Genomic DNA, 25,153 nt, shown 5'->3' on the forward strand with positions numbered 1-25,153 from the left:
TTTTTCAATTTTTAAAAAAATTGTACAAGCCTCCAATAAACATGCAGAGACGGTACAAGCGGCACCTTCGACAGAGGTCACGGTACAAGTCGCAGGCCATTCTGTCCAAAGAGACTCACGCAGAGAAATCGAACGCAGAGAAATGGAGAGAATCAAATAGCAATGCATACAAGCTCCAGACATTCAAAAACAAATGCTTACGACATAGAATGTAATAGCGGTAAAACATTCAAACGAAGATATTAAAACCATGTATGCCTAATAATAATAATAATAATCTTTATTGTCCGTATGGAAATTTGTCTTACAATTTGTGCATTACACCAAACAAAAAACATTATAACTATAAGAAACCAAAGTGTACATTCACACCAGACTCACTCATAATTTACATGTGACAAAGTTTATACCAGATTGTTCTTACCGTAGGCCTAATATAGTAGTAAAACATTCAACAATATAATAGAAATGAAACATTCAAACAGTAGGCCCCTATTTACCTTTTTACCTTTACCTATCCCTTAGTCTGTTGGACTGTTGGGGCACCAGGCAACATTTGTCGACCGTCTTTCTCCATTCCTCTCTTTTTTTTTTTGTGCCTTGTTTAGAACCTCTCTCAATGGCAGGCCTGTCCATTCTTTAATGTTGTCCTCCAATCGCTTTTTTTGTCTGCCCCTTCTTCTTCCCCTGGCACTGTTCCCTGAAGGAACGACTTTGCGAGCCCCGTAGATCTTGTAATGTGGCCAAAGGTTTTAATTAAGCTTTCGTCTTTTCACAATAGTTAGCAGGTCATCATGGGCTCCGATCGCTACAGTAACCCTGTCTCTGATTTCTTGGTTTGTGATGCGGTGTTTGAATGTGATACCTAGGATCTTTCTGTAGCATCTCAATTCCATTGCTAGGATCCTCCTCTCAAGCTCTGCATTCAACGTCCACGACTCGCAAGCATATAAAAATGTGGCCATGACCAGAGAGCGCATCAGTCTGATTTTGGTGCCGAGGGCTAAGCCCTTATCTTTCCATATTATTTTAAGTTTTGAAAGGGCTGCTGTGGACTGTGCTATTCGGGCCAATAATTCGGGTTTTGTTCCCTCATCTTAGACAATAGCTCCGAGGTATTTGAAGCTGTTAACACTAGTCAGCTTTTCGCCTCCAATACTGATACCGCTTTTAAAGCCCTGTTGGCTATTGGTCATAATTTGAGTTTATTCGGCATTTATTTGCATACCATATGCTGTGGAAGTCTTGTCAATGCACATCACTAGGTCAGCTAGTTCTTCTTCTGTCCCTGCTAGGCCGTCAATGTCATCTGCGAAGTGCAAGTTAGTAATTCTTCTTCCTCCAATGCTAACAGTACCTTCATAGCCATCGAGGGCATCTTCCATTATCCTTTCAAGGAAGATATTGAAGAGTGTTGGTGACAGTAGGCAGCCTTGTCTTACTCCAACTGTGGTTTTGAACCAGTCCCCAATATTATTGTTGAAGTACACCGCACTGATGTCATCCTTGTAGAGGTTCTGGATAACTTTGATTATGTTTTTATTAATGTTGTACTTTTCCATTGTCGCCCAGAGTGCTCCGTGCCATTCTCGATCGAAAGCTTTCTTGAAATCAATAAAGACATGGAAAAGATTCTCTTGGTGTTGGAGATATTTCTCACAGAGTATTCTGAGGTTTAGGATTTGCTCTGTTGTGCTGCGACCTTGTCTAAAACCTGCTTGTTCTTCTGATATGATGTTGTCTTCTATCGGTTTTAGCCAGTATAATAACAGTGAAACATTTTAAACGAACAATATTATAACGATAAAATAATTAAAACCAAAATAATAGCAGTGAAACAGTTAAACCATATAAGAGGCCTATAGCTGAGAAACATTCAAACAATTAAAAAAGGCTTTTTTTTTTAGAAAAATGAAAATTGATAAGCATAGAACAGAATTATAGTAGCAATCAATTCCACTATTTAATAGCCGTGATATTTAAACTACCGAGAAGGGGGTGAAACATTAAACTATTTAGTAGCGATGAAACATACCAATTATTTTAAAGCGGTGAAAAATTCAAATCATATATTAGTGGTGAAACATTAAAACCATAGAATATACTTTATGAACGTGATTGTAAAATCAATAACATGATTCTTAATTTATTTAGCTACGGCTTTCATTAAACGTAATTTAGGTTCTATTCGCTTTGAAATTAAAATGCATACACAAACACACGCCAGTTGAAAAGACACACTAACTTTACAAAGAAAATTGATAATATTAAATCATGTTCTTTGTCCAAAATAAAAAAAAAGGAACTTCAAAATATTATTTATATGGCTCCTTTTGTCTCGAAAGGCAATAATGGATGCGCCCAAATGAGTCACTGGTTTTGGCTTAATCTTGAGACGGGGCAGAATCTGGTGTGGCTAATCAAGCCAATTCTAGAACGGCAGACTTTGCCACAATTTGTACATGTGTATGCCTCTGATTCAGGGCTAGCGGACAGGGCAGCTTTCTTTTTTTCCCTCTTGATTAAGGCCGCTTCAATTCTTTTGTTCTCAGCAAAGGTTGTCCCAGCACGCACAGTCTGTCTCCATGCACTCCGGTCTTTGGCTATGTTTTCCCACGTACTTTCGCTGATGCCTGTGGCTCTCATGTCTCGCTTGCAGACATCTCTATATGTTAGTCTTGGGCGGCCCTTGGGTCTGACTCCTTCCTTCAAAATATTATAAAGAGAAAAAAGAGATGAGATAGTTTGGTTGAAAAGGAATTATAAATAGATAGCATTATTTTCCAACTTTTATGTGCCTTTAACGTAATACAGTGACATAGAGAACACCATTGACATTCTATTAACAAAATTTAGCATTTTTTTAATCATAAAAAACTTTCTTTTCAAATAATTAGTAAAAAAAAGGCATAACACACATAAAATTATTTTAAAATCCTGTATTATAAAAAGTCTAAACAAACAAAGTCTAGTTTTTTTTTACCGACTAAAAACGAATTAGAAAGTTTTTTATTATTGTAGGCCTACATTTCAATAAAAAAAGTATGTTGATTATTTTCTTAATAAACTCTGAAGGAAGTCTTAGCTACTAATGGTTTCATATATACAGAAAGTGATATATTGAAAGATTCTTAGTAGGATAAATATTTGCAAGACCTTTAACGAAAACGTTTGAAATATTTTACTCTCTACATGTCATTATAACATTTTTCGTTTAAAAAAGGATCTATGTAGACTGGCTAACATTTAGATTTATCGATGTTAAACCCAATTTTAGATAAACTTATACAAGATATCCAAAGAAGCGCTACAAGAATGCAGTCTCTCTAAGTCAGTGATGTAGTAAAAATTGACAGATATGGTAATCAGGGCATATAACTTCTGCGTGGCCACCGTAGGCAAAAAGGCACATTTTTTGACAAGATGAAAATTGATAAGCATAGAAACTCGCCTCTCAAACATGACCATTAGATAGATATAGATAGATAGATAGATAGATAGATAGATAGATTGACAGATAGATAGACAAGATAGATATAAGATTTTTTATTGTGAGTGGAGAACTTGCTATAACAGGAAGTGATTCTTATCTTGACAACCTTGAGTCTCATAAAATCTTTACACTATTGCTGTAGTATTTGTATAAAGTAAATAGAGCGGTTATCTCTCTTGCCCCAACCCATCTCTTTCGTTGGTCTACTATTGCTGCTCGTCTCAAGTGTCATACATTTGCATTGCAGTATCGGTCATAGTGTCACTTTCCCTCCCCCCTTCCCAAACAGTTGTTGTTTTTTTTCTGAGTCATTAGCACGACCCCAGCCTTCACATTGATAATGAAGTCGAAAAAAAAAAAGATTACAAAAAGAGTTCGTGTTTTCAAACGAACTCACGTTCATCTTGAAGGTTGTACCTATGGGTAATCTGTTTGGTAATCAATGTAGGTAAGGTGACTAAATCACCTTGGGCGCTGGTGATTATGCAGTTGTTCTTCTAGGAATACAGAATACCGGTAATGCCTATTAAATTTTGTTTTAAATATGCGTATAATACCGGTAATATAGACCTGCATACCAAATTCATTTTTTCAATCTTCGAAAAAATAGAAATAAACGTTTTTTGGTTAATATGTAGTATCTCAAGAACAGATAATTAGTAAATAGTATATACATAAGTGTTTAAAAAATGCATAAAATAATTACCTCCCTTCCTTTATAGCCTCCCTTGTATTTAGTATTATTAATAAATATGTTGTTATTTTTTTTAAAATAGAAAAACGGCTTACATATTGAAATGTAAAAACAAGAAGACAAAACGTTTTTCATTGCACCAAAATTTTGCTAGCTACAAAATATGAAATCAGATTTTAATTTTTTTTTTTTTTTTGGTTTATTAGACCTCATCGTAATAGATAGACAGACAGTTGGACAGACAGACCGGAAAGAGAACTTTCGGGGGCCGCTAAAAACACAAAAATGAAAAAAAAAGATTCTGAAACAATGTTTCTGTACTCCGGAAAAAATGGCAAGAAATTCTATACCCCCACCCACAAACCCGTATAAAACACCACTAATAGTTTGAAAAGATGGCCGATGATAAAAAATAAACACACAAACACACACACGAATACCGTAGGAATCAAGAAACCAACATTGGCGGTTATTTTTCTACTTAAAATACAAAACAAAAATTAAAAAAAATACTTTTTATTGAAAATCAAAACTTATCTAAGACAAAAATATCCACACTTACAACTATATCACTCAAGAATGTAGACGTTATTCCCCTTTTTCTGTTACAAAAAGTAATTAATTACCATTAAATGATTAATTGTTTTTTTTTAATTGATTCATGTTTTGTTAAGTAAAAAAAAAATAAATTCTTTAAACTTATTCCAAAATAGGTGTAGGAGAAATAATGTGTTCATATTCTTAAGGGAACAAAACACGATATATTTAACCATAGGGCCTATTTGTTAATACTGAAGGAGTAATTTCCCTTGTTGTTATCAAACAAAATAACTAATAACCAGTTTCAATTGAGTGATTGGTTAATTATTTTTTTATTAATCCATGGATTGTTTTTGCCAATGAATAATTGTTCAAAGTGTAAGTTTGATCCGAGAATGGGTGTGGGAGAAATAACGTTCTCAAACTTTCCTCCAGACAGACAGATTGGACAGACAGACAGAATGATTTGATATAAGTTTTTTTTTTAACTTCGAAATAATGTAAGTCGGAACTAAAATGAATGCATTTTTAAGTGTTGACATAGACCATCTGTTCAAACAAACAAATTTTTTTTTCAAATTGATTGCCATTTTTTTTTTAAATATCGACCATGACCAAAACGCTTAGATCACTTATTCCCCAGATAATGACTAAGATTGTATCCCTGGCTCATTAAAGCTGGCCGCACCCTTCCCATTCCCTGACCCATGCACTCGGCTGTTCAATTCACCGGCTGAACAAGAAATACCAGTTCGACGAACGAATGCCAGCTCTATGGACAAAATTTAAAAAAAAAATCGTGACAAGAAATTAATAGACTAAAGATCGAGTTCCTTTTTTTTTAAAAAGCCCTTTTGAAGTAATATCATAGACGCCTGCCTAGTTGGATTGATTCATTATGACATCATAGCAGTGGCAGTACAAGTTCATAGATGTGTGACACAGCTTCGTGTTTCAGATCACCATTACACCCAGGCCGTGTTACTCTGTTATTCAATGGACTAATAAACTGTTGATAAATGCAGGTATATTTATTTTTAATATGAAGCCACTTTATCTTTTGTTTATATATTTATTTCTATATCAACAAATTATTTTACTCTAATGAATAGTCATCCAAGCCGTTTATCTTTAAATCTTCAAAACATTATAAATAGCATGAATGAAAGTATACATCTATACAGTATAATGGGGCTATTCTTATGAACGCATATTCTGGCAATTTATGTCCCTCAAAGCTTATGTAGTAACGAACATTTCAATACATGGACCAAAGGTTTTAAACTAGCTAACCAAATGCGGTCCAGAGGAATAAAACCTACCAATTTAAAACATGTAGATTAGTTCGCCCTTTTCATTTGTTTTTGTGTCTGTTGAGTTATCTAATTCTTAAGGCTATATTATGTTTGTAAACGGTGAGATACATGAGATTATTAGTAATACATTCTCAATAGCGAGGCTTGCTTAAAACTCAACAGAGCATGCAATCAGAACACAAGCAATAATAGTACAAACACTAGGACGACAAGGAATTGTCAATGTTTATAGAAAAAAGAAAGTCATGGGAACTTTCAAATTAAAGCTTAGGAAAGGGACGAAAAAAAAATGTGTTTTGTGTAATGAAAAGTCAACCTATGGGAAACAAAATGTTGAAGCATACTTATCTTATGGAAGAGGTCTTGGGTTCGACCCTCTTTAAAGACTAGGATTTTAAATTTTGGGATAATTAGGACGCTGCTGAGTTAAACCAATGGGTACTTAACTTTATTTGGAGAAAGTAAAAGCATTTGGTATGTGCTGACCACACAACACCATCGGTCATCGAAACAGTTTGCCGTTACATAATCTGCGCCTATAGATCGCTAGATCTGATGAGGGTAGCCTACTAGAAGTGTTTTGACTTATTACAAAGCTTATATCATTAACTCACTCCGTCTGTAGGTCTGGTGCACATTATGTACACGTTTTTTTTTCCCACTTCCCATTCTCGGAACAAACTGAAATTTTGCACAATTATTCATAGTCGATGACAACACATGAATAAAAAAAAAACAACTAACCAATAAGCTAATTACTCAATGGTAATCAATAATTTAAAAAAAATAGAAAATGGGATTTAACCTTGCAGTATTGAAAGATATGGCAGTGATTTTGTGTTTTTTCCTCTTAAATTTGTTTTTGTTTTTAAGCATTTAAAAATATTTTGTTTGCTTTCTACTTATAAATCAATTACAGACGTTACTTCAAAGAAGAAAGCAATTACATTCTACGAGTATCTATGTGTCAGTCTAGTCATGCATGTTAATCAGTGACTTCAATTCCTTAAATTATATCAGTTCATTGGTTTTCTTGGCTGATTCAGACAACCCGTTCCATGCTTTAAGGACAATAGGGATGAAAGAACACTTCTACGACTTTGTTCTAACATACGGAGTACGAAATGTGTCTTTATATTTGTGTCTTTCTGTGTATTTCATTACGTTGTGTTTTATGTATTTGTAAATGATTTTTCAGTGTTTTATGTATTATTGCTACTTTACTTTCTTGCCTAAGCTGCTAGGCATGAAAGATTAATTCCTACAAGCGTGAGCTTAGGAGACACACTAAATCAATAAGCGTAGTCCAGGCTTAACCACAGAAGCGACAACAATAGTTGTTTGAGAGACTCGATGATTGAGAACTCAAAAATGAAAATCAATATTTATGCCACGTGCCACGAGCTGGCAATCATTAGGCAGGCGCAGTACACTCAAACAATGCATTTTTTTACAAAGCTTATATCAACTTACTCTGTCTGCCTCTGTCTATCTGTCTGTCCGGTGAACAGTTTGTACAAGTTGTTTCTCCCATACCCAGTTGATCAAGTTGAAACTTAGTACAGTTATTCATTGGCGTAGGCAGTACGTGAATTGATTTTTACTAATTGAACAATTAGTCAACTAATTACTGGTAACTAATTTCTGTGTTACCAACAAAGGAAATTAATTCTTTAGTAGTGACAGATATCGTTGAATATGAAGGGTTTCGTCCCCTTAGATAATTGTACACGTTATTTCTCCCTCACCCATTCTCGGATCAAGTTGAAACTTTAAACAATTATTTATTATACCCAACAAATATGAATGAATTAAAAAAAAAAACAATTAGTCAATTATTTATTGAGAATTAACTATTTTGTTTGATGTCGAAAAAAATGGAAATACCTTCTACATTGTAGAGAAATAGTTGTAAGTGCAGAGTTCTCCCCCTTAGGTAAGCTTTGTTTATTACAAAATATTTTTTGGTTTATTTTGCTTTTTTTTTCTTCCCAATGTGATTTACGTTTTTTAAGTCTAAACTTCTGGACGGATACAATAAGAATTCTTTTAATTGTTATTTGTTAGAGTATACTAACACTCTAATATACACCTAAATGACCAAACGTTGGTATGAAATTCGTCATTTAACTGAATAACGAATGTCTGAGAATACGACAAAGAACCAAGAGAATTAACCTCGTTCTGAAAACTGAATAATGTCATAACCGACAGAAACTGACTCGAAAGCTGCAATGACCAGGCGACTTTTTGTGTTTATTTCTAGACACGTACCACACTGTCACGATAAGCATATGACATGATTGTGACATTTTAAGTCAAAACTGCAGGCCTATTAAAAAACTACAACTGCCTTCAAAAAAAAAAAAGTTAGCATAAAAGATTACTATCATTAATAGCTAGCATTCAAGTTTCAGACGTCATTTTGTTTTTCCAGAAAAGATTTTGCACTGCGCTGCACTATTTGTGGACAGGAAATATACAAAGAGATGAAAAGAGAATTTAGTATGACAAACAATGCCACACCAAGGGGATCTAACTTGGGACGCCAACTTTTGGTTTGGGTTTCAAAATCACTGCATCCTTACTCGATGATCGGCTTTTATAGCGCATTAGTCAAGATATACGCGCTCAGTGCCCTATGGTCCAATCTCATTTGTGGACCTGTGCGGGGGAAAGAGGGGGTTTCTGAGAGTAGGTTTCCGTGCCACCTATGGTGCTCAGCAAACACAACTCATCTCGAGTTGGCATTCAAACTAAAGCCCCCTAGACAGATTTCCAAAACGTTTTTACCATTAATGGCCCATACCCCAAATAGTTTTAGTCTTATCTTGTAAAATACAGACGTTTCTTTATTTTTTAAAAAAAGATGATTACGTCCTACGCGTGTTTCTGGGTCAATCTATTCACGCATGTTAATGAATGACTTAAATTCTGCCAAGTCAATGATTTTCCAGGCTGACTCGGGCAACCCATTCTAATCTCTTGAACATACGAAAGAGTGTCCTTTTTGCTGGATTATTTTTTAAAATAATAATACATGTTCAACGTAGCGGGTCATGAAACTTTAAAAAAAAAAGACTAGCTTGTTTAGCGTTTAAAATTTGTCGGAAAGGAACCTGCACAAAAAAATCCCAACAAAACGACATCAAACCAGTCTGTACAAAATTTGGAAAATAATCATTAACAGTATATTTTTAAATGAATGCTGTATGTTCATTAATACTATTATATAGTAGCATATGTATACGTGTCTAGATAGGGCTACTTTTAGATTTTTAATGTGTTGAAACTAATAAACTGACGCATTTAAATCACTAAATTTAGAAACCCTTCAGGATAGAGGACTTAAAGTAAAGTAGCAATTTTACATTAAACATTAAACCATAATCTTGAAATACAAAACCAAAACCTGATAAAATACTTAGAAAGACACAAAGATAAAGGTATACCCCTTCTTTCCTAGTGCTATTAAAGCATGGAATTAGTTGCCTGAGTCAGCCAGAAAAAAAAAACAAATAACTAAGCCAGAACACCTAGAACCTTGACTAGATTGACCTAGTAACAAACGAAGGACGTAATGATCTTCTTATTTGAAGCAACGTCTGTTTTTCATAAGATAGCTGTTGAATCACCATTTTCTAAGCTTCGAATTACTAGACATTTTGGCAACTTTGCCCACTGCATAGCTTGATACAAATAAGGTTCGATAGAATTTGTTATCCTCGTGGTCTCAGCACTTAGAGCCTTCCCAGAATCCTTTTTGAAAAAGTAATTGATACGTTTTCGTCTGTATTTGAGTGAGACAGACAGAATGTGTTGATAGAAGCTTTGTAAATATAACGATTTGAAGCGGGTCATGTTTATGTGTGAAAAAAATGGAAAGATGGCAAAGGGGAGTTACTCGAGTTTTAACTAAAGGTGAATTCTGGGAATCATTTTATTTTTGTCCATGGCACCTGATAAGCACTTAACACTTCCTACATAAGAAATGGGCCCAAAATAGTCACTGGAACTCGGGACTACAGTCAACTTTAAAAACAAACAAACTTGTATGTATATGTGTTTGCGTGTATGAGAATGTGAGAGTACTGGGCAAATTAACTTTTATTGCTACTAATACAAAGTAGTTATTCTATTTTCCCTTCACTTCATTCTTATCTTACCTTATAAAATAATGGAGGTTTCTTCAAAAGAGACGATGGCTGTGTCCTACACATATAAATGTGTAGATCTAATTGTTTTGTCTTTAATAAAAATGGATTTAGTGGGAAGTAGCTTCAATCAAGGCCTCCACACCAACATTTTAGAAAGTTTTCCATCCAATCAGGTTTGAGTTCTCAAAACGTCAGATCAGTCGTTGACAAAATTCAGATCATCCACACATCTCAATCATTGACAACATTCAGGACATCTAAATATCTCAGTTCTTGACAACATTTAAGACATCTAAATATCTCAGTCATTGACAACATTCAGGACATCTAAATATCTCAGTTCTTGACAACATTTAAGACATCTAAATATTTCAGTCATTGACAACATTCAGGACATCCAAATATCTCAGTCATTGACAACATTCAGAACATCCAAATATCATTGACAACATTCACACATCTCAGTCATTGGAAACATTCAGGACATCCAAATACCTCAGTCATTGACAACATTCAGGACATCTAAATATCTCTGTCAATAGAAACATTTAGGACATCCAAACATCTATGTCATTACATACATTCAAGGCATCCACACCTCCAAGTCTCTGTTGCAAAATATTGTTCGATGGGCGTCAACTGTCCAACTTCTCCACCTTGTCAGATATTATTTACCACAACACAGACACACACACATACATAGAATGACGACATTCTCTTAGTGTCGACATCGCGTCATCTACACACCAGACTCGCACTCCAGTTGTAGTACATTAGAAGATGTGTATGTGAATGTGTTTTTCAGTTTTCATCTATCGCCCACCCAAACATACACAGAAAAATAAACATCCCGTGTTATACAGGGCGTTTAGACTTTCTCCCTCCTCAAAAGATAAGCTGAAACACTAACAACAACAACACACACACACACACTCAGACATATTCTTTTCAGCTCAGGAAACATGCAAAACTTTAAAAACTTATCTGCACCTGGAAGAGCTACAAAATAAACTCTCTCAATGCTTTTCAAAATAAATTGAGACTGGGTCAGCTGTGGCTTAACAATAAATTAAACAGAAAACAAAAAGATTTATTTGTACTAATAATTCTTTGTTGTGCAGAACTGAAAATAAAAAATGTAGCCTCTGATTCAGTCTTAACCGGTACAGCGTACCGGCACCTTTTTCAATGTGGGGAAAAATTATTACTTTTCTTGTATTTTAACGTTTATTATTAATTTATTAGTAGTTAAAAGTTAGGCAATCGGTCACTGAGTAACGGCACCAATTGTTTAATAAAAAAGCACTAAATATATATGTGCAGGCAGACAGACAGACATAGATAGATGCATAGGCAGATAGATAGATAGATAGATAGATAGATAGATAGATAGATAGATAGATAGATAGATAGATAGATAGATAGATAGATATAGATAGATAGATAGATAGATAGATAGATAGATAGATAGATAGATAGATAGATAGAAACATCATACATACATACATACATACATACATACATACATACATAGATTTAGATGCAGATAAATATAGTGCTGTATCTAGGTTATATCTAGGTTATATGTGAATCTCTATTTTTAATTACATTTGATAAAATAGAGACATGTTTGTGTATGCAGCAGTATTTATATTCTCTTACTTTCCATGCCAAAACACAAGAAAAGAATGTGGCTCTGAGTAGCGATGTAGCCTGTAGCTCTACGTGTTGTTCAAGGGAACTAGATCCATGGGAACGTCTAGAAGTCTTGTTTACAAACGAAGCATACAGAGCGTGTGATACTGGGTCAAAGCGAAAGTCTAGATCCGGCTTCCTACTGTGTGTGTTGGAGCGTTGACAAATGTTAACTTTGTAATTGATGCTCTATTATCAAACGTAGTCAACTATCTGAGTAGGCTTTATATGATCTAGACCAGTGGGTCCCAAACAATTTTTACCTCGTAGACCCCTTTCGATATTTTCCAGTTTTCGGTAGACCCCCTGCTTAGCTAATAATGTATGTATATATATATATATATATTTGCGAATTCATCAGCTTCTTACCTATTAATTGTTCATTTCTAACAGTAGTGAAATGAAGAGAGAAAATTAATAAAACATGATGTAAAGTTTGTTTCTTCGTTCCATATGCTAGGACAAATTTGTACAAAAGCTCATTCTTCCCTAGCGCTATTAGAGCATGGAATGGGTTGCCTGAGCTAGTCAGGAAAACAAGTGACTTGGCGGAGTTTAGGCCATTGGTTAACATGCATGACTAAATGCATGACGCGTAGGACGTAATCATCTTCTTTTTTGAAGTAACGTCTGTATCATATAAGATAAGATAAGATTGAAATTGAAACGAAACAAAATGAATGTGAATATGTATTAGGCCTACCACCAAACAAAACAATACAAGCTTGTCAGTGAAAGGGGTGAACCTGTAAGTAACTATAAGTATGGAGATACGGTAAGACTCTCGCAAACCATTACCTTGTCGTAGCGAACTCTTTGTCCACTGTGGTGGCTCTATTCTGAGCACTACCTGTACGTGTATCTTTGAAAGTAGTTCAAATCTTTATTAAATCTTCTCTGTGGGGCATCGTCTCAAGTAACCCTCCAGCTTAGATTGTTTCTCATAGAGTATTTATATAACACTTTGTTGCATATAAGGCACATAATGCAACATAGTCGATTGTTTGGTCAACAAATGTCAAACATCAACACTGTGCTGTCCACATTAATTATACTTATATTTGATCATGTTTAATGTTATCTCTCAGTAAGCAAAATTATGCCTTTTAAGTAAACTATAAAAATAACATTAATTTTTTTATTCAAATAGCAAAGTTATCTAAGGCCCAGTCCTTGCATCCATACAAAATTTCCATTTAATGGAAATCAACGTTTAAGTCATGACATCTCGTAGACCCCCAGATCATTTGTTCATGCTCGAAGACCCCCACATCATTTGTTCATGCTCGAAGACCCCCAGATCATTTGTTCATGCTCGTAGACCCCACATCATTTGTTCATGCTCGTAGACCCCCACATCATTTGTTCATGCTCGTAGACCCCCACATCATTTGTTCATGCTCGTAGACCCCCACATCATTTGTTCATGCTCGTAGACCCCTATGAAGTCTTCGTAGACCCTTACGGGATCTTTATAGATATGTATTTTATAATATAAGATAAGAATTCTCTAGACTTCAAACAAATTTCAAAAGAACAAAATAATTAATTACCAATAAGAAAATGAATAGTTGGAGGCGCGGTGGTTGAGCGGTAAAGCGTTTGACTTCCGAACCGAGGGTCCCTGGTTCGAATCCTGAGATTTTTTTTGTTTCGGGATCTTTGGACGTCTCTGAATCCATCCAGCTCTAATGGGTACTTGACATGAGTTGGGGAAAAGTCGGTGTGCTGGCCACATGACACCCTTGTTAACCGTAAGCCACAGAAACAGATGACCTTTATATCATCTGCCCTTTAGACCACAAGGTCTTAAAGGGGAACTACTCTTTTTATTGAATAATTGTTAATTTTTTATTGATTCATGTTTTGTTGCAATAAAACAATAAATAATTGTTTTAAGTTTTAACTCGATCCGATAATGGTTGTGGGGTGTAGAAAAATAGGACAGACATACAGACAGAGAGACTTGATATAAGCTTTGTAAAAATATATACATTTACTGATTCTTATGTGTTTTTTTTTTTTTTTTTTTTTTTATTTCAGTGCCTGATGCTGCAAGTATTGTAGCTGATGAATTGAATGAGTGATTCGTGGCAGAAGACATGAATGAATTACCTGTGCTACAAAGCCTTGTGGATGAGGCTTCAACTCACCTCAATGGCAGTGTGACAAGCCAACATACCAGCTATGGCAACTCTACGTTTCTCTCCTATGATCTGCAGCCTGTCTCTTCGGAGCTCACCCACAGCGGCATGTCGGAACACGCCAACCACATCATCTTCGATCCGTCACGGTCCGGTCATTATTCCAGCAGCGCGCGATCAGCACTACACCAAAAGTACGCCACCACAAGACAGTTCCCATCTTTCTACAGCCCTTGGGGTCTGGGCTATTCTCAGGATGGGGGAAAGTCCAACACTATTGGCCCGAACTCTATCCATCTATCTCAACTCCAGCAATATTTGAGCTCGTCAGTGCCCCGGCATCGCATCGTGGACAACGGCTATCTAGAGATGGAACAGAAAGAATCCAGCATATCACTCTTCGATATAGAAACGGATAAGATCTCAAGCTTTCAGTACAGGCCAGGGGAGGAAATTCACGGGACTATTAATATCTTTGTGAAAAACAGCCTGAACATACGCTTTGTGGAGTTGATCGTTGTGGGCAAGGGTTTGTTTACCGTTCAAAGATCAAGGGGTGAGCTGCCCCTGAAGCTGAAAGAGACATACCTGCGTAAGAAAAAGTGCGTCATCGGATCGAGGCACGGTTGGAATGTGGTGCTGCCCCGGGGAAAATATGCTACCAAATTTCGGTAATAACTTTTTTTTGGAATGTGGTTTTGTAGTATAAATTCTATAAATCAATAGTTATTAGATTCAATAAAATTTAACCACATAGACGAACTATTTTATATCTGATCGATCTTATACATAACAACAATAGTGTTAAATTTGGTTTTAGAGGGTCTATTGCATATCTTCTTCTTATCTTATATAATACAGACAATACTTCAAAAAAGAAGATGATTACGTCCTACGCGTCATGCATTTAGTCATGCATTTTAACCAATGACTTAAATTCTGCCAAGTCACTGGTTTTCCTGGCTAGCTCAGGCAACCCATTCCATGCTCTAATAGCACTAGGGAAGAAAGGAGTATTTGTATAAATTTGTCCTAGCATATGGGACGAGGAATGTGCCTTTATCTTTGTGTCTTTCAGAGTATTTTATTAAATTTTGTTTTTGTATTTGAAGATTATGGTTCAGTGTTTTATGTATAATTGCTACTTTACTTTTGAGTCTTCTGTCCTGAAGGCATAGACATAATTTCATATCTAAACTAGAAATCGGAAACAAATTCTTATGCGCGATTGATCATACATACCTATATATGTATAGATTTTTATGTACGTAACTCTTTTTCAAGCTGTAAGGGAAGTCGCCCCAATCAATCTTTTCTGTCTTAGAAAAGTAAAGATCATTTGTTTTCAAAGTTTAGAAATAATGCAAACTCACTTCTCGGATTTTTTTAGAATGGGCTATTAATCACAGAACTACATAATGTATGAAACAAAGCCCTTTCCTGTTAGTTTCCATTGAGATAATGTTTCAAAAATCCTAGATCGAAATAATTCATGTCTATTGATTTTAATCATCTTATGTACATTTAAATAGATTGATTACCTAGATCTCTCTAAATAATGGGACCCCTACCACTCTTCCTTCACGGTGTTGAACTCGCCATTTACGAAACTGTTCCTTGAGGAACGGCTTTTGCTTCTGTGACAAGGTCGTTTGGAGTTCTCTTTCAACAACAACCCGTGCAAGGAACATATTTCTTAAGCACTCCAACGGGAGTCATTTGGCTTCCCTATTGGTCTAATCATTTCCTCCTGCGACCGTTTCCAACCGGACGCCGCTATGAAACTACGTAGCGTAGTCCAGTTCCTTCTCAAGTGTAAGTCTTCTCCAATTTGTCTTTCCTTTGTTCCCTTTCAATTCTCTCCTTTTTTGTTCAACTACTGCTTTAAGACAGGATTACTTTTGTATTACTTTCGTTATTGTTATTGACAAGTTTGTTGTCAATGCAGTTTTCGGTTTCTTTCTAGTATATTCCGTGTACATGGACAGGCTGTGTACATGTAAGCCTATTTTAAGAAGCATTAAAAAATATGAATTTTTTTTTAAGTTTTCGGAATCAAATTTCTAGCCACTTCCGGCTGTACCACGAGAGTAATTGTTTATTATTTAGATGTCAACAGTGATTTGTCAATGCAGTGTCTCTTCGACATGATATATTTGTCTCCCAATCAATTTTCTTACTTTTTTTTTAGGTTCTATTAAATCGCCCAAATATTTTCTGTATCGCTTTTCTTCTTGTCTCGTTCTGTATTTCCTTGCTGTAAAAATGTCAACCGATTTTAACATTGAAAATGTGAACAATGAACAGAATTCTTGTTTTAGCATAAGAATGAATATCTGACATTAGTAAAGAAGTGGCTCTATTTATTTTATTCAAATGATACAAACTCGTTTCTAGTACTTTTCTAACAAGCTTAAAAAAAATTGTTATTGATAAGTCCCACAGTGCAGTAGGAGTGATAATAATATCCGTCAAAAAATACATTATCTAACGTAATATCGATGTGTGTGTTAATATAAAAAAAAGTTCCCCATTCAGACCTAGCTTTCTATAGGGCAGATGATGTTAAGGTCACCTAATTATAAAGGGTACCTAACTATAGTTGGGGAAAGTAAAGTCGGTTGGTCATCGTTCAGGACACATGACACCCTGCTCCTTAACCGTTGGCCGAAGAAACAAATGAAACAGGTGATTTGAGTGTGTAGTGCAGAATGTATTGGGTTAATACTTTTTTTATGTTTTATTTTATGTGACCAGATTTTGCACAACAACTAGATAGGACATTTTTGAGAAGAGATCTCCAGTCAGATATCAAATATAAGTCAATTACTCTTGCTAAAGTCTACTGCTGTGTATAGTTTTTGGGAACAATTTTTATATTAATGAGAAATTATATCCAATTAGCATTTTTTGGTGTACAAAATTAAATGGAAGTGTTAAAAAGCTATGTTTTTAAAGATATATACCACAGATCTATATAAACTTTATCTAGACTGGATATGAAGATGAAGATCTTTTAACACTACAAAAAATGTAAATTTTTTAAAAAGCTGAAACAAGGCGTTATTTTGTAAAGTAATTATAAGAAAGAAGTTGTGTTTTTTTTTCAATCCTAACCTATGTAACAAATAATTTAATGTTTAGATCTATAGCTAGTAATAAAATATCGAAAATAAAAGCACTCTAGTCTCATAATTATTTTTTTTTTTGCAATTTTAAGACACATAAAAACAAAATCAACCTATTTAAATGTACATAAGATTACTAAAATTAATAGATGTGAATTATTTCGATATATATTTGCGTGAATGTATAGGTCTGTGATTAATACATAACAATGTTTATATATAGGTCTGTGAGTTGATCAATCGCGGATAAGTATTTGTTTCCGTTTTCCAGTCGAGATATAATATATATATATAGGTCTGTGATATATACATAATTGTTTTTCACTTTTTAGCAATGTAGAATCAAATTTGTAAACCTCTTCCGTATGTTGCTAATTTTTTGTTGTTGTTTAAATGGAAACATTGAATTTTATTTTAACTCCCTTGACATTATTTAGTCCAATCGTGAAAATATCCCTAATGCTCAATCACGCGTGGTTAAACTACGAATTTCTTTCTGATATGGACATTGAAAACTATCCTTACAGGTCTTCTCTAACAAGGAGTTGAGCACGAGATGCTCATCCACCCCAAAACAGGGACTTTTATTTGCAACCACTAACTCCCATCTCGATTTTACTATCCTAAAGGCTTAAATACGAACCTATTATTATATATATTTTTTACATACATCAACTTTGTGTGTCTGTCTGGAACAAATCTTGTATACCTTAACTTCCTATTCTCTGATCAAGTTTAAACTTTGCACAATCATTCATTGTCAACAACACATGAATCAATTAAAAAAATTAACAATTAATTAGTGGTCATTAAAGGATTAATTTTGTTTTATATAGAAAATGGGAGATACATCTTGCAATATTTAGAGATATGACAGTACTTTTGCGGTTCTTTTCTGTAGTATAAGCTTTGTTTTTGTTAGTTTTTTTACTTATTCTATTTTACAACATCTCTATTTGAGTCAGAACTTCATGGAGGAACCTAGACGCTAATCTCAAAAACGGCTCTGACGATTAAAAAAAAAAATTAACAGTTGTATATTGGTGCGAAAAGAATTAGTAGCTCGTTGGGCCACACGGGAAAACTCTTGTTTGACAGTTATCATTTTTCAGGTACTAAATGAAATATATTTAAATTTGGCTAGAGATCTATATATAGATCTGCATCCAAAATCAGTTTTGAAAGGACTTTGGCGTTCTTGAAATGACTATCGCTTTCGGGAATTGTAAAACTTTCCTGACTGAAGAGTTCAATAAATTAATGTTTAGGAAAATTGTTCTTATCCTCTTCTAAGTCTAGACCTAACTGCTTATCATTGGAATACTATTAAGTGTGCTAGATATATAAATTCGCTTAACCAGGATTCTTTCTCAGAGAGAAAAGGGGAATGAGAGGGGTAAAAAAATGTTCCATTACTTTTTAATCTAACATTCATTAATTTTTTGAGCAATGAGCCATTCATACTTGTAGCTTGTAGCAAGTTTTTTTTTAAAGTATATTAATGTTTTAGTTTTGATTTTCCTTCTTTACATTTATTATAATTAACGATCTATTTATTACTTGTATTGTTCTGTCTCTTCCCAGCATTCATTTACCGAAAGATTTGCCATCCACTGTGCATTACGAGGACGCCGTCAATGGCTTCCTCTGTGACGTCAGCTATTCTATCGAAGCCAGGATCTGCGACAACTCCAGGTACATGAAAGGAAATACTAGTCAGCCCCTGCCCAAGGTCCTCTGCTCAAAACAGGTGAGACTTCATAAAGAGGACAAAGCACTCCCGGGGTGTCCTGGGAAAGTGTAGTAATAAGAGACAGGCTCGATTTGTGTTTGTTTGTCCCAGATTTTAGTGGCGTTCCCAGGGCTCAATAGAGTTTCCGCACATGTAAACTAGTGTTCTCTAGTTGTAAGCCTTTCTCTTGGGGAAAAGACATTTATTATATGTCAGGTGTGGGTGTGTGTGTTGGGGGGTGGGGCGGAAAAGCCTTTAATGAAATACAAAAAGGGAAGAGGAAAATGACATGGCATATGGGAAAAAAGAGTTTAAAAAAAAAAAAGACAGAAAAAAAAATAGAATGGAAAAAAAAAAGATAGGATTTAAAAAGAAAGGAAAAAAACATAGAAAGGAAAAAAAAACCAGAAAAAATATAGAATAGAAAAAAAAAACATACTATCGAAAAAAATATATAAAAGAAAAGAAAAAATATTACATAGCAAAAGAACGTTTCATAATGCAATGGGGGATGTAAAGGCTGAGTGGTAAAGTGGTTGGCTTTTGAATCGTGAGCGTCTCTGGTTCGAATCTTGATGACGACTGTGATTTCAAATAAGACATGTTGTGCAGGCTTCATGATACCTTAGTTAGCTGTGGGCCACAGAAACATATGCCCTTTACATCATCTACCCCATGGATCGTAATGTTTAAAATGCCTTTTTTTTTACTTTACGTAACACAATAAATAAACTCTTTAAGCAATAGAATAGAATAAGAAGGAAATAAAAAAAAAAAAGGATATTGAGAAATGTGGAGGTGATATGAGAAAACTTTGAAATCTTCTAAAATAGACTTTGCAATGAAAAACAATTGTTGTTGGCAAAATAATAACAATTTCTTTGCGGAGTAAGTTGATTCTGCTGGGCTAAAAGAGCTATTTTAAAATTCATAGTTTATCGATACTTCCGTATTCTGTACACCCGATACACCAGAACGTAGCAATTTAAACATTGGCTTCTATACATGAAAAAGTCCCCAAGTTAAAGTTAATATACAACTACTCTTGATAGAGACACAAGACGCTAACTTTGTATTCGACTATAGTGTTTCTGTGTCTTTAATGTATTACGCGAACCAAAATTGAAACCTAAACAAATAGGGGTAAAAATAAGTATCGTGTAAGCTAACGCCATATTATTTCTATTATTGTTATTATTTTTATGTCAGATACGGGTAATTCCTTCTCTGGCACTGCCAGGGTCAAGTTTCGTTAAAGAGAAACAAAATTCACTGTAGTCCCTTTATCAGTTTCCACTGTGGAATTTTCTGACGATGTGGCAGGTCTGCAGCAGTACCGCCCTCTGACAGGCAACGAGGATGTTCTTAGGAATGTTTAGGGCCTTGAAGGTATCTGTGAGGTCAGTTGCCATTATCCCCTCGGTAGAGATAACAATGTGGTATATTGTTATTTTGGATAACTTCCATAAACGCCTGATTTCCAAGTCTAGGTTCCCATATTTTCTTTGTTTTTCCATTTCAGTTTTTCTTAAATTATGAGACAGTGTGACTGAACCCAAACTGTGCCCTACTGTATCAAATGAGAGAGTACTTGTCAATGAAAACAAACTTATACGCCAGAAAGTACACAAATATATGAAACAAAGCAATTTCCTTTTAGTTTCCATTGAGATAATGTTTCAAAAATCCTAGATCGAAATACACGGTAAAAGAGAACTATTTCCTCAAGCTTTGGATATGTCCAACAATTAACTCTAACATACTTGATAAAACTTGTGAAAACTTCAACTGTTGTTTATTTATAGATGGGGATGATCGTCTTGTCTCTCTATCAATTCTTTTGATCTTTTCAGTATACATCTTTCCACATGCCCTAGCCATGTTTTTCTTCTATCATGTGCCCGTATTCTGCAACGTCATTCGTCTGTCTCACTACGTCACTACTTTTAAGGTCGTTAAAACCAATGCACCATATATTTATTTACAAAACTAACATAAATCTCTAAACTTAACTAGGTCACTGCAGATCAGGGCCAATGTCATTGGTCAGCCATATAACTTGTCGGGACTCGAGTCACATGCTGAATCTTCAGATATTCTGAATGTGTATTGGTCATCCCAGGAATGGGGACATCTACACTTCCCACAGTGCAACACTCCTGTTTTACATCAGTTTCGTCTAGTTAGGAGACGATGGTTTTTAAAGCAGCTTCATAAAGAAATAAACGTTCAACCTACTGAGTAGAAAGTCGATTGTGTTCACGAGCTCGGTTTCTATGCACAATTAAGGGTATAGCTATAGTTCAGGGGTCGGCAACCTTTTGAGTCGGAAGAGCCAAAAATTACAATTTACAAAATTTCAACGCCTTTAAAGAGCCACACATTTTTTTCTTCCAAACAATAAATAGTATTCGCATAAATAAAGATTTTTTATTAAGAAAACAACGAATCTATTTATTCATTAGAAAATATATCAATTTATCTTCATATAAATAATGTACTTCACAACAAATGAGATTATATATATATATATATATATATATATTAATATATATATATATATATATATATATATATATGGTTTTATTAGATAATTACCTATTATTTAAGTATAAAATTTAAACAATTAAACATTTACATAAAACACTAACTTTTACTTCAATAACAAACAATTGTGCAAACAAATTCAGAGGGAACAATGGATTTGCATGGTTTTAGAAAGTTTGGATACATTTGTCTCATAACTTGTTGTTGTTAGTATCAAACATGAATCTTATTTTCATTTGCTAGTTGGCTTCTTTCTTTATAACTGTGCTGAAGTAACTCGTGTCAACAGTTGCACTGGTTTTATCGCAATATTGCTTTACTAATTGAAAATGAAGTAATCGAGCGCTCTGATATCTTCTGCGAAAAGAATTTTTTCTTCAAAACAAACCAATTCTTCTACCAAAACATAGGCTGGCTTTTCCTTTCTTTGCAGTTTTAGATTCAGCTCATTTAATTTCACTGTCCACTATAAGTAAAATTTTGTAACCATTTATCGTTGTCTTATTCAGGGTGATTAATGTTTTTTTCATTTAGAAAGGTATCTATTTTATTCAAGCACAAAGCAAAACGTTTCAATACCATACCTTTGGAAAGCCATCGCACTTTGTTGTAAAGAATGAGGTCGAAATACCGAGTCTCCATTTTGTTAAAAATTCCTTTAACTGACGATGGTAGAGTGCTTTTGACAAGATGCTGTTAAAAATCTTGATTACCAAATGTATGACCTCAACTATTTCGGCCGGAAATGTTTGGGCACAAAGCGCTGGTTGGTGTATTATGCAGTAAAACGTAAGAATTTGTTGGTTTATTTTGCGCCAAAGAATCGTAGTTGCCTCTTTATTTTTTCCCTTCATACTCTGGCTCCTCAGTTGCTATTGAAAATATTTTATTTACATTGATTATACATGTATTGCCTTCAAGGTATTTTTGCACATTAGCTGCATCTTCTCCTCTAGTTTGTCACGAGAGTGGTAGCAATCCTAGAAGTTCTTCTTTTAGACGTTGGGAAGACATATACCTACAAAAGAATTAACTTGTGCCGTGTCTTTTATGTCGCAAGACTCATATATATCAAATGATAAGTAAAAATAAAGTTGAATTTCTTTCACCAACAAATATTCCATTTTAAGACATGGGGAAGGGGTGCGCTGAAAGGCGAGTACAAGTGGCTGAGAGATAGAATTGGTGCCTAATACTTGATAATCGAATCAGAACATTTTTAAATGTTTTTTTTTTTCGATAAAATACATATTTGTGCATGGAACTAAAGAGCCGCATGTGGCTCGCGAGCCGCAGGTTGCCGGCCCCGGATATAGTTGAATAAGATTTGATGTTTAGTCATTCTACCGAAATGAGAATAAGATGACTTTTCAAATTTGATGACGGATTAAAAATTATTTAAATGTACTGTTAACTCATACAATTAATTCAAGTATTTTAACTAGTCAATATGCATTGTAATATTAATGAAATAAATAACACTTGGACAAAAACCAAATCAAATATTATACATAATATAGAACACTTTCACAATAGGTAGGCTCACAAGTAGCTATTGTTATCATTATTATTATTATTAAATAAAAAATATAACACGTTAGATTTAAATAAAACGCTGTACTGAAAATTTAAGAGTTACCTTTCTTTAATTGATTACATACTACAGTAATAAGATTTACATCGATTTGTTATTATGCTTGGACGCAACAAATAGAATTTAAGAACAATGAACATGATTTAATTAAAATATTGTAATACCGTGAATGTATTTAAACTCATAGTCAACAAATTCCCTACAATAACCCCATTGTGGCCACTAGTGATCGTGAGCCAAGGCGCAATGAACCCCTTCTCGCCATGGTTGCTACGCCACTGGTTAGTTACGAACGAGTATTCATTCTCTGGTACTGCCAGGGTCGAGTTTCGTCAAGGAGAAACACAATTCATTATAGTCCCTTTATTCACTAAGGAATTTTCTGGTGATGTGGCAGGTCTGCAGCAGTATCGCCCTCTGACAGGCAACGAGAATGTTCCTAGGAATGTTAAAGCCTTGGAGGTATCTGCGAGGTCAGTTGTTATTATCCCCTCGGTTGATATGACAATGGGGTACATTGTTACTTTGGATAACTTCCATAAACGCTTAATCTCCAAGCCTAAGTTCCCATATTTTCGTTGTTTTTCCATTTCCGTTTTTCTTAAGTTTTGAGACAGTGGTACGGCGATGTCAATAATGGTAGCGTTTTTTTAAACCAATGAACAGCAGATCAGGGCGATTAAAATCTACTGTTTTGTCAGTCAAAAAAGGCCTATCCCAGTACTGCAGATGATCAGTAAACTCAAGAACCTTTTATTTTTAATAACGAGGAGTGTCCTTACCGATCAAATTATGTGTCATAGCTAAGTGTTGGTGTATTAGCTTTGCAACTTGGTTATGGCGACCTAGGTAGGCTGATTTTGATAGGGCTGAACATCCTACCATTTTATGATCAATCCACTCAGCCACATTTCCACATTTTCGGCCTTATTCAACAATATTGAGTTTTAGGATATGCTTCTCCTAATTTTTTGTCCTAACTACTCTGTCCTGTATTGCTGTAACAAAGCCTTCTGTTTCAGGGTAGAGATGGCCTGCTTTGAGCCATGCTAAGGAAGCAGCCTTGTCAATGTTGTCCCCATGTAATTAAGCCGGGAATTTTCCGTGGAGGTTTTTTTTCTTCCGATTGGCGAATCTCATGTCCTACGTCGTCCAAACCGACATTGACATCAACATTGTGTAGGTTCAGATGGGTTGCTTCGGAGTCATATTTGCGTAGAAAAGAAACTAATTGATTGCTGGAGGCGTGTTTTTAAAACTTGCGTCTTACACAATTTGAAGATGTCTGCAATTCCCGACACCCATCCTTCCTGGGCAGGTATAACCTTATGGTGGAGGACTTGGAGTGTAGGCATCGAAATTTGGTTAGCAATTTTCTAGTGAGTCTATCAATGTCATGTTATTATTATTATTATTATTATTATTATTATTATTATTATTGGTAGAAAGTGCTGGCTGACAAAAGCCAGCGATAAGAGTCTTCTCTTTTTTAAATCTTGATGGTCGAATGGTTTGTTTGGTACTGTGTTTCTGCTAGGCGGAGTTGTCAAATCGTGCCCTGGTCAGTGCTTTCCCTTATAGTCAATTCACCAATTCCTGTCATTTAAAATTGTGTCCCTAGTGCTGTCTTTACATGCATGTAATATGTATTATTAGATTTCTGTGCTGATTTGATTTCTATGTTGGTTTCATTTTCTCAACAACAGATTGCTTTCAATGTCCAGCGAAGTTTTGACTTGGCGAGACTGCCCACGGCAAGGACACCGTTAACACACACAGAACAGGTCAGTGTTGTAACTGGGATTTGATTCTTTGGTTATATACGTGAGAAGAAGATTGGACGGGGTCTAGCTCGGACATTGTTTACAGAATGAATCCCAGCCTCAACATCGTACTCACTTAGAAACGGTCGTTACAGGAGAAGATTAAGCCAATAGTGAAGCATAACAGAACCCCCCCCCCTTTGGGGTACTTAAGGATATAGCCCATTGTACTTGGGGGAGGGGGGGGGAAGGGGATAAAAGAAATCCTTAACAAACATGTCGCTATGCACACACTGTTTCTCATGGGAGCTGGGGACTTTTTATGGCGGTCACCTGCACTGCTGATGTAG

General features: G+C 35.0%; 1 protein-coding gene across 2 annotated transcripts in view; it reads left to right on the forward strand.

Moving 5' to 3' along the window:
* The first annotated feature begins 3,891 nt into the window (after positions 1–3,891).
* LOC106055132 (uncharacterized) overlaps positions 3,892–25,153 on the forward strand; it is a 28,705-nt gene continuing 7,443 nt past the window's right edge. Inside the window, exons 1-4 of one of the 2 annotated variants that reach the window (XM_056010133.1) lie at positions 3,892–4,009; positions 13,939–14,710; positions 18,752–18,917; positions 24,747–24,824. In XM_056010133.1, coding sequence (XP_055866108.1) covers positions 13,998–14,710; positions 18,752–18,917; positions 24,747–24,824 — 957 coding nt within the window. In that variant the 5' untranslated portion in view covers positions 3,892–4,009; positions 13,939–13,997. Of the gene's footprint in view, positions 4,010–5,575; positions 5,753–13,938; positions 14,711–18,751; positions 18,918–24,746; positions 24,825–25,153 lie in introns of those variants that run through there. The other variant, XM_056010132.1, reaches the window with a different exon arrangement.

This window comes from Biomphalaria glabrata, chromosome 14 (genome assembly GCF_947242115.1).
Source record: "Biomphalaria glabrata chromosome 14, xgBioGlab47.1, whole genome shotgun sequence".
Classification (NCBI taxonomy): domain Eukaryota; kingdom Metazoa; phylum Mollusca; class Gastropoda; family Planorbidae; genus Biomphalaria; species Biomphalaria glabrata.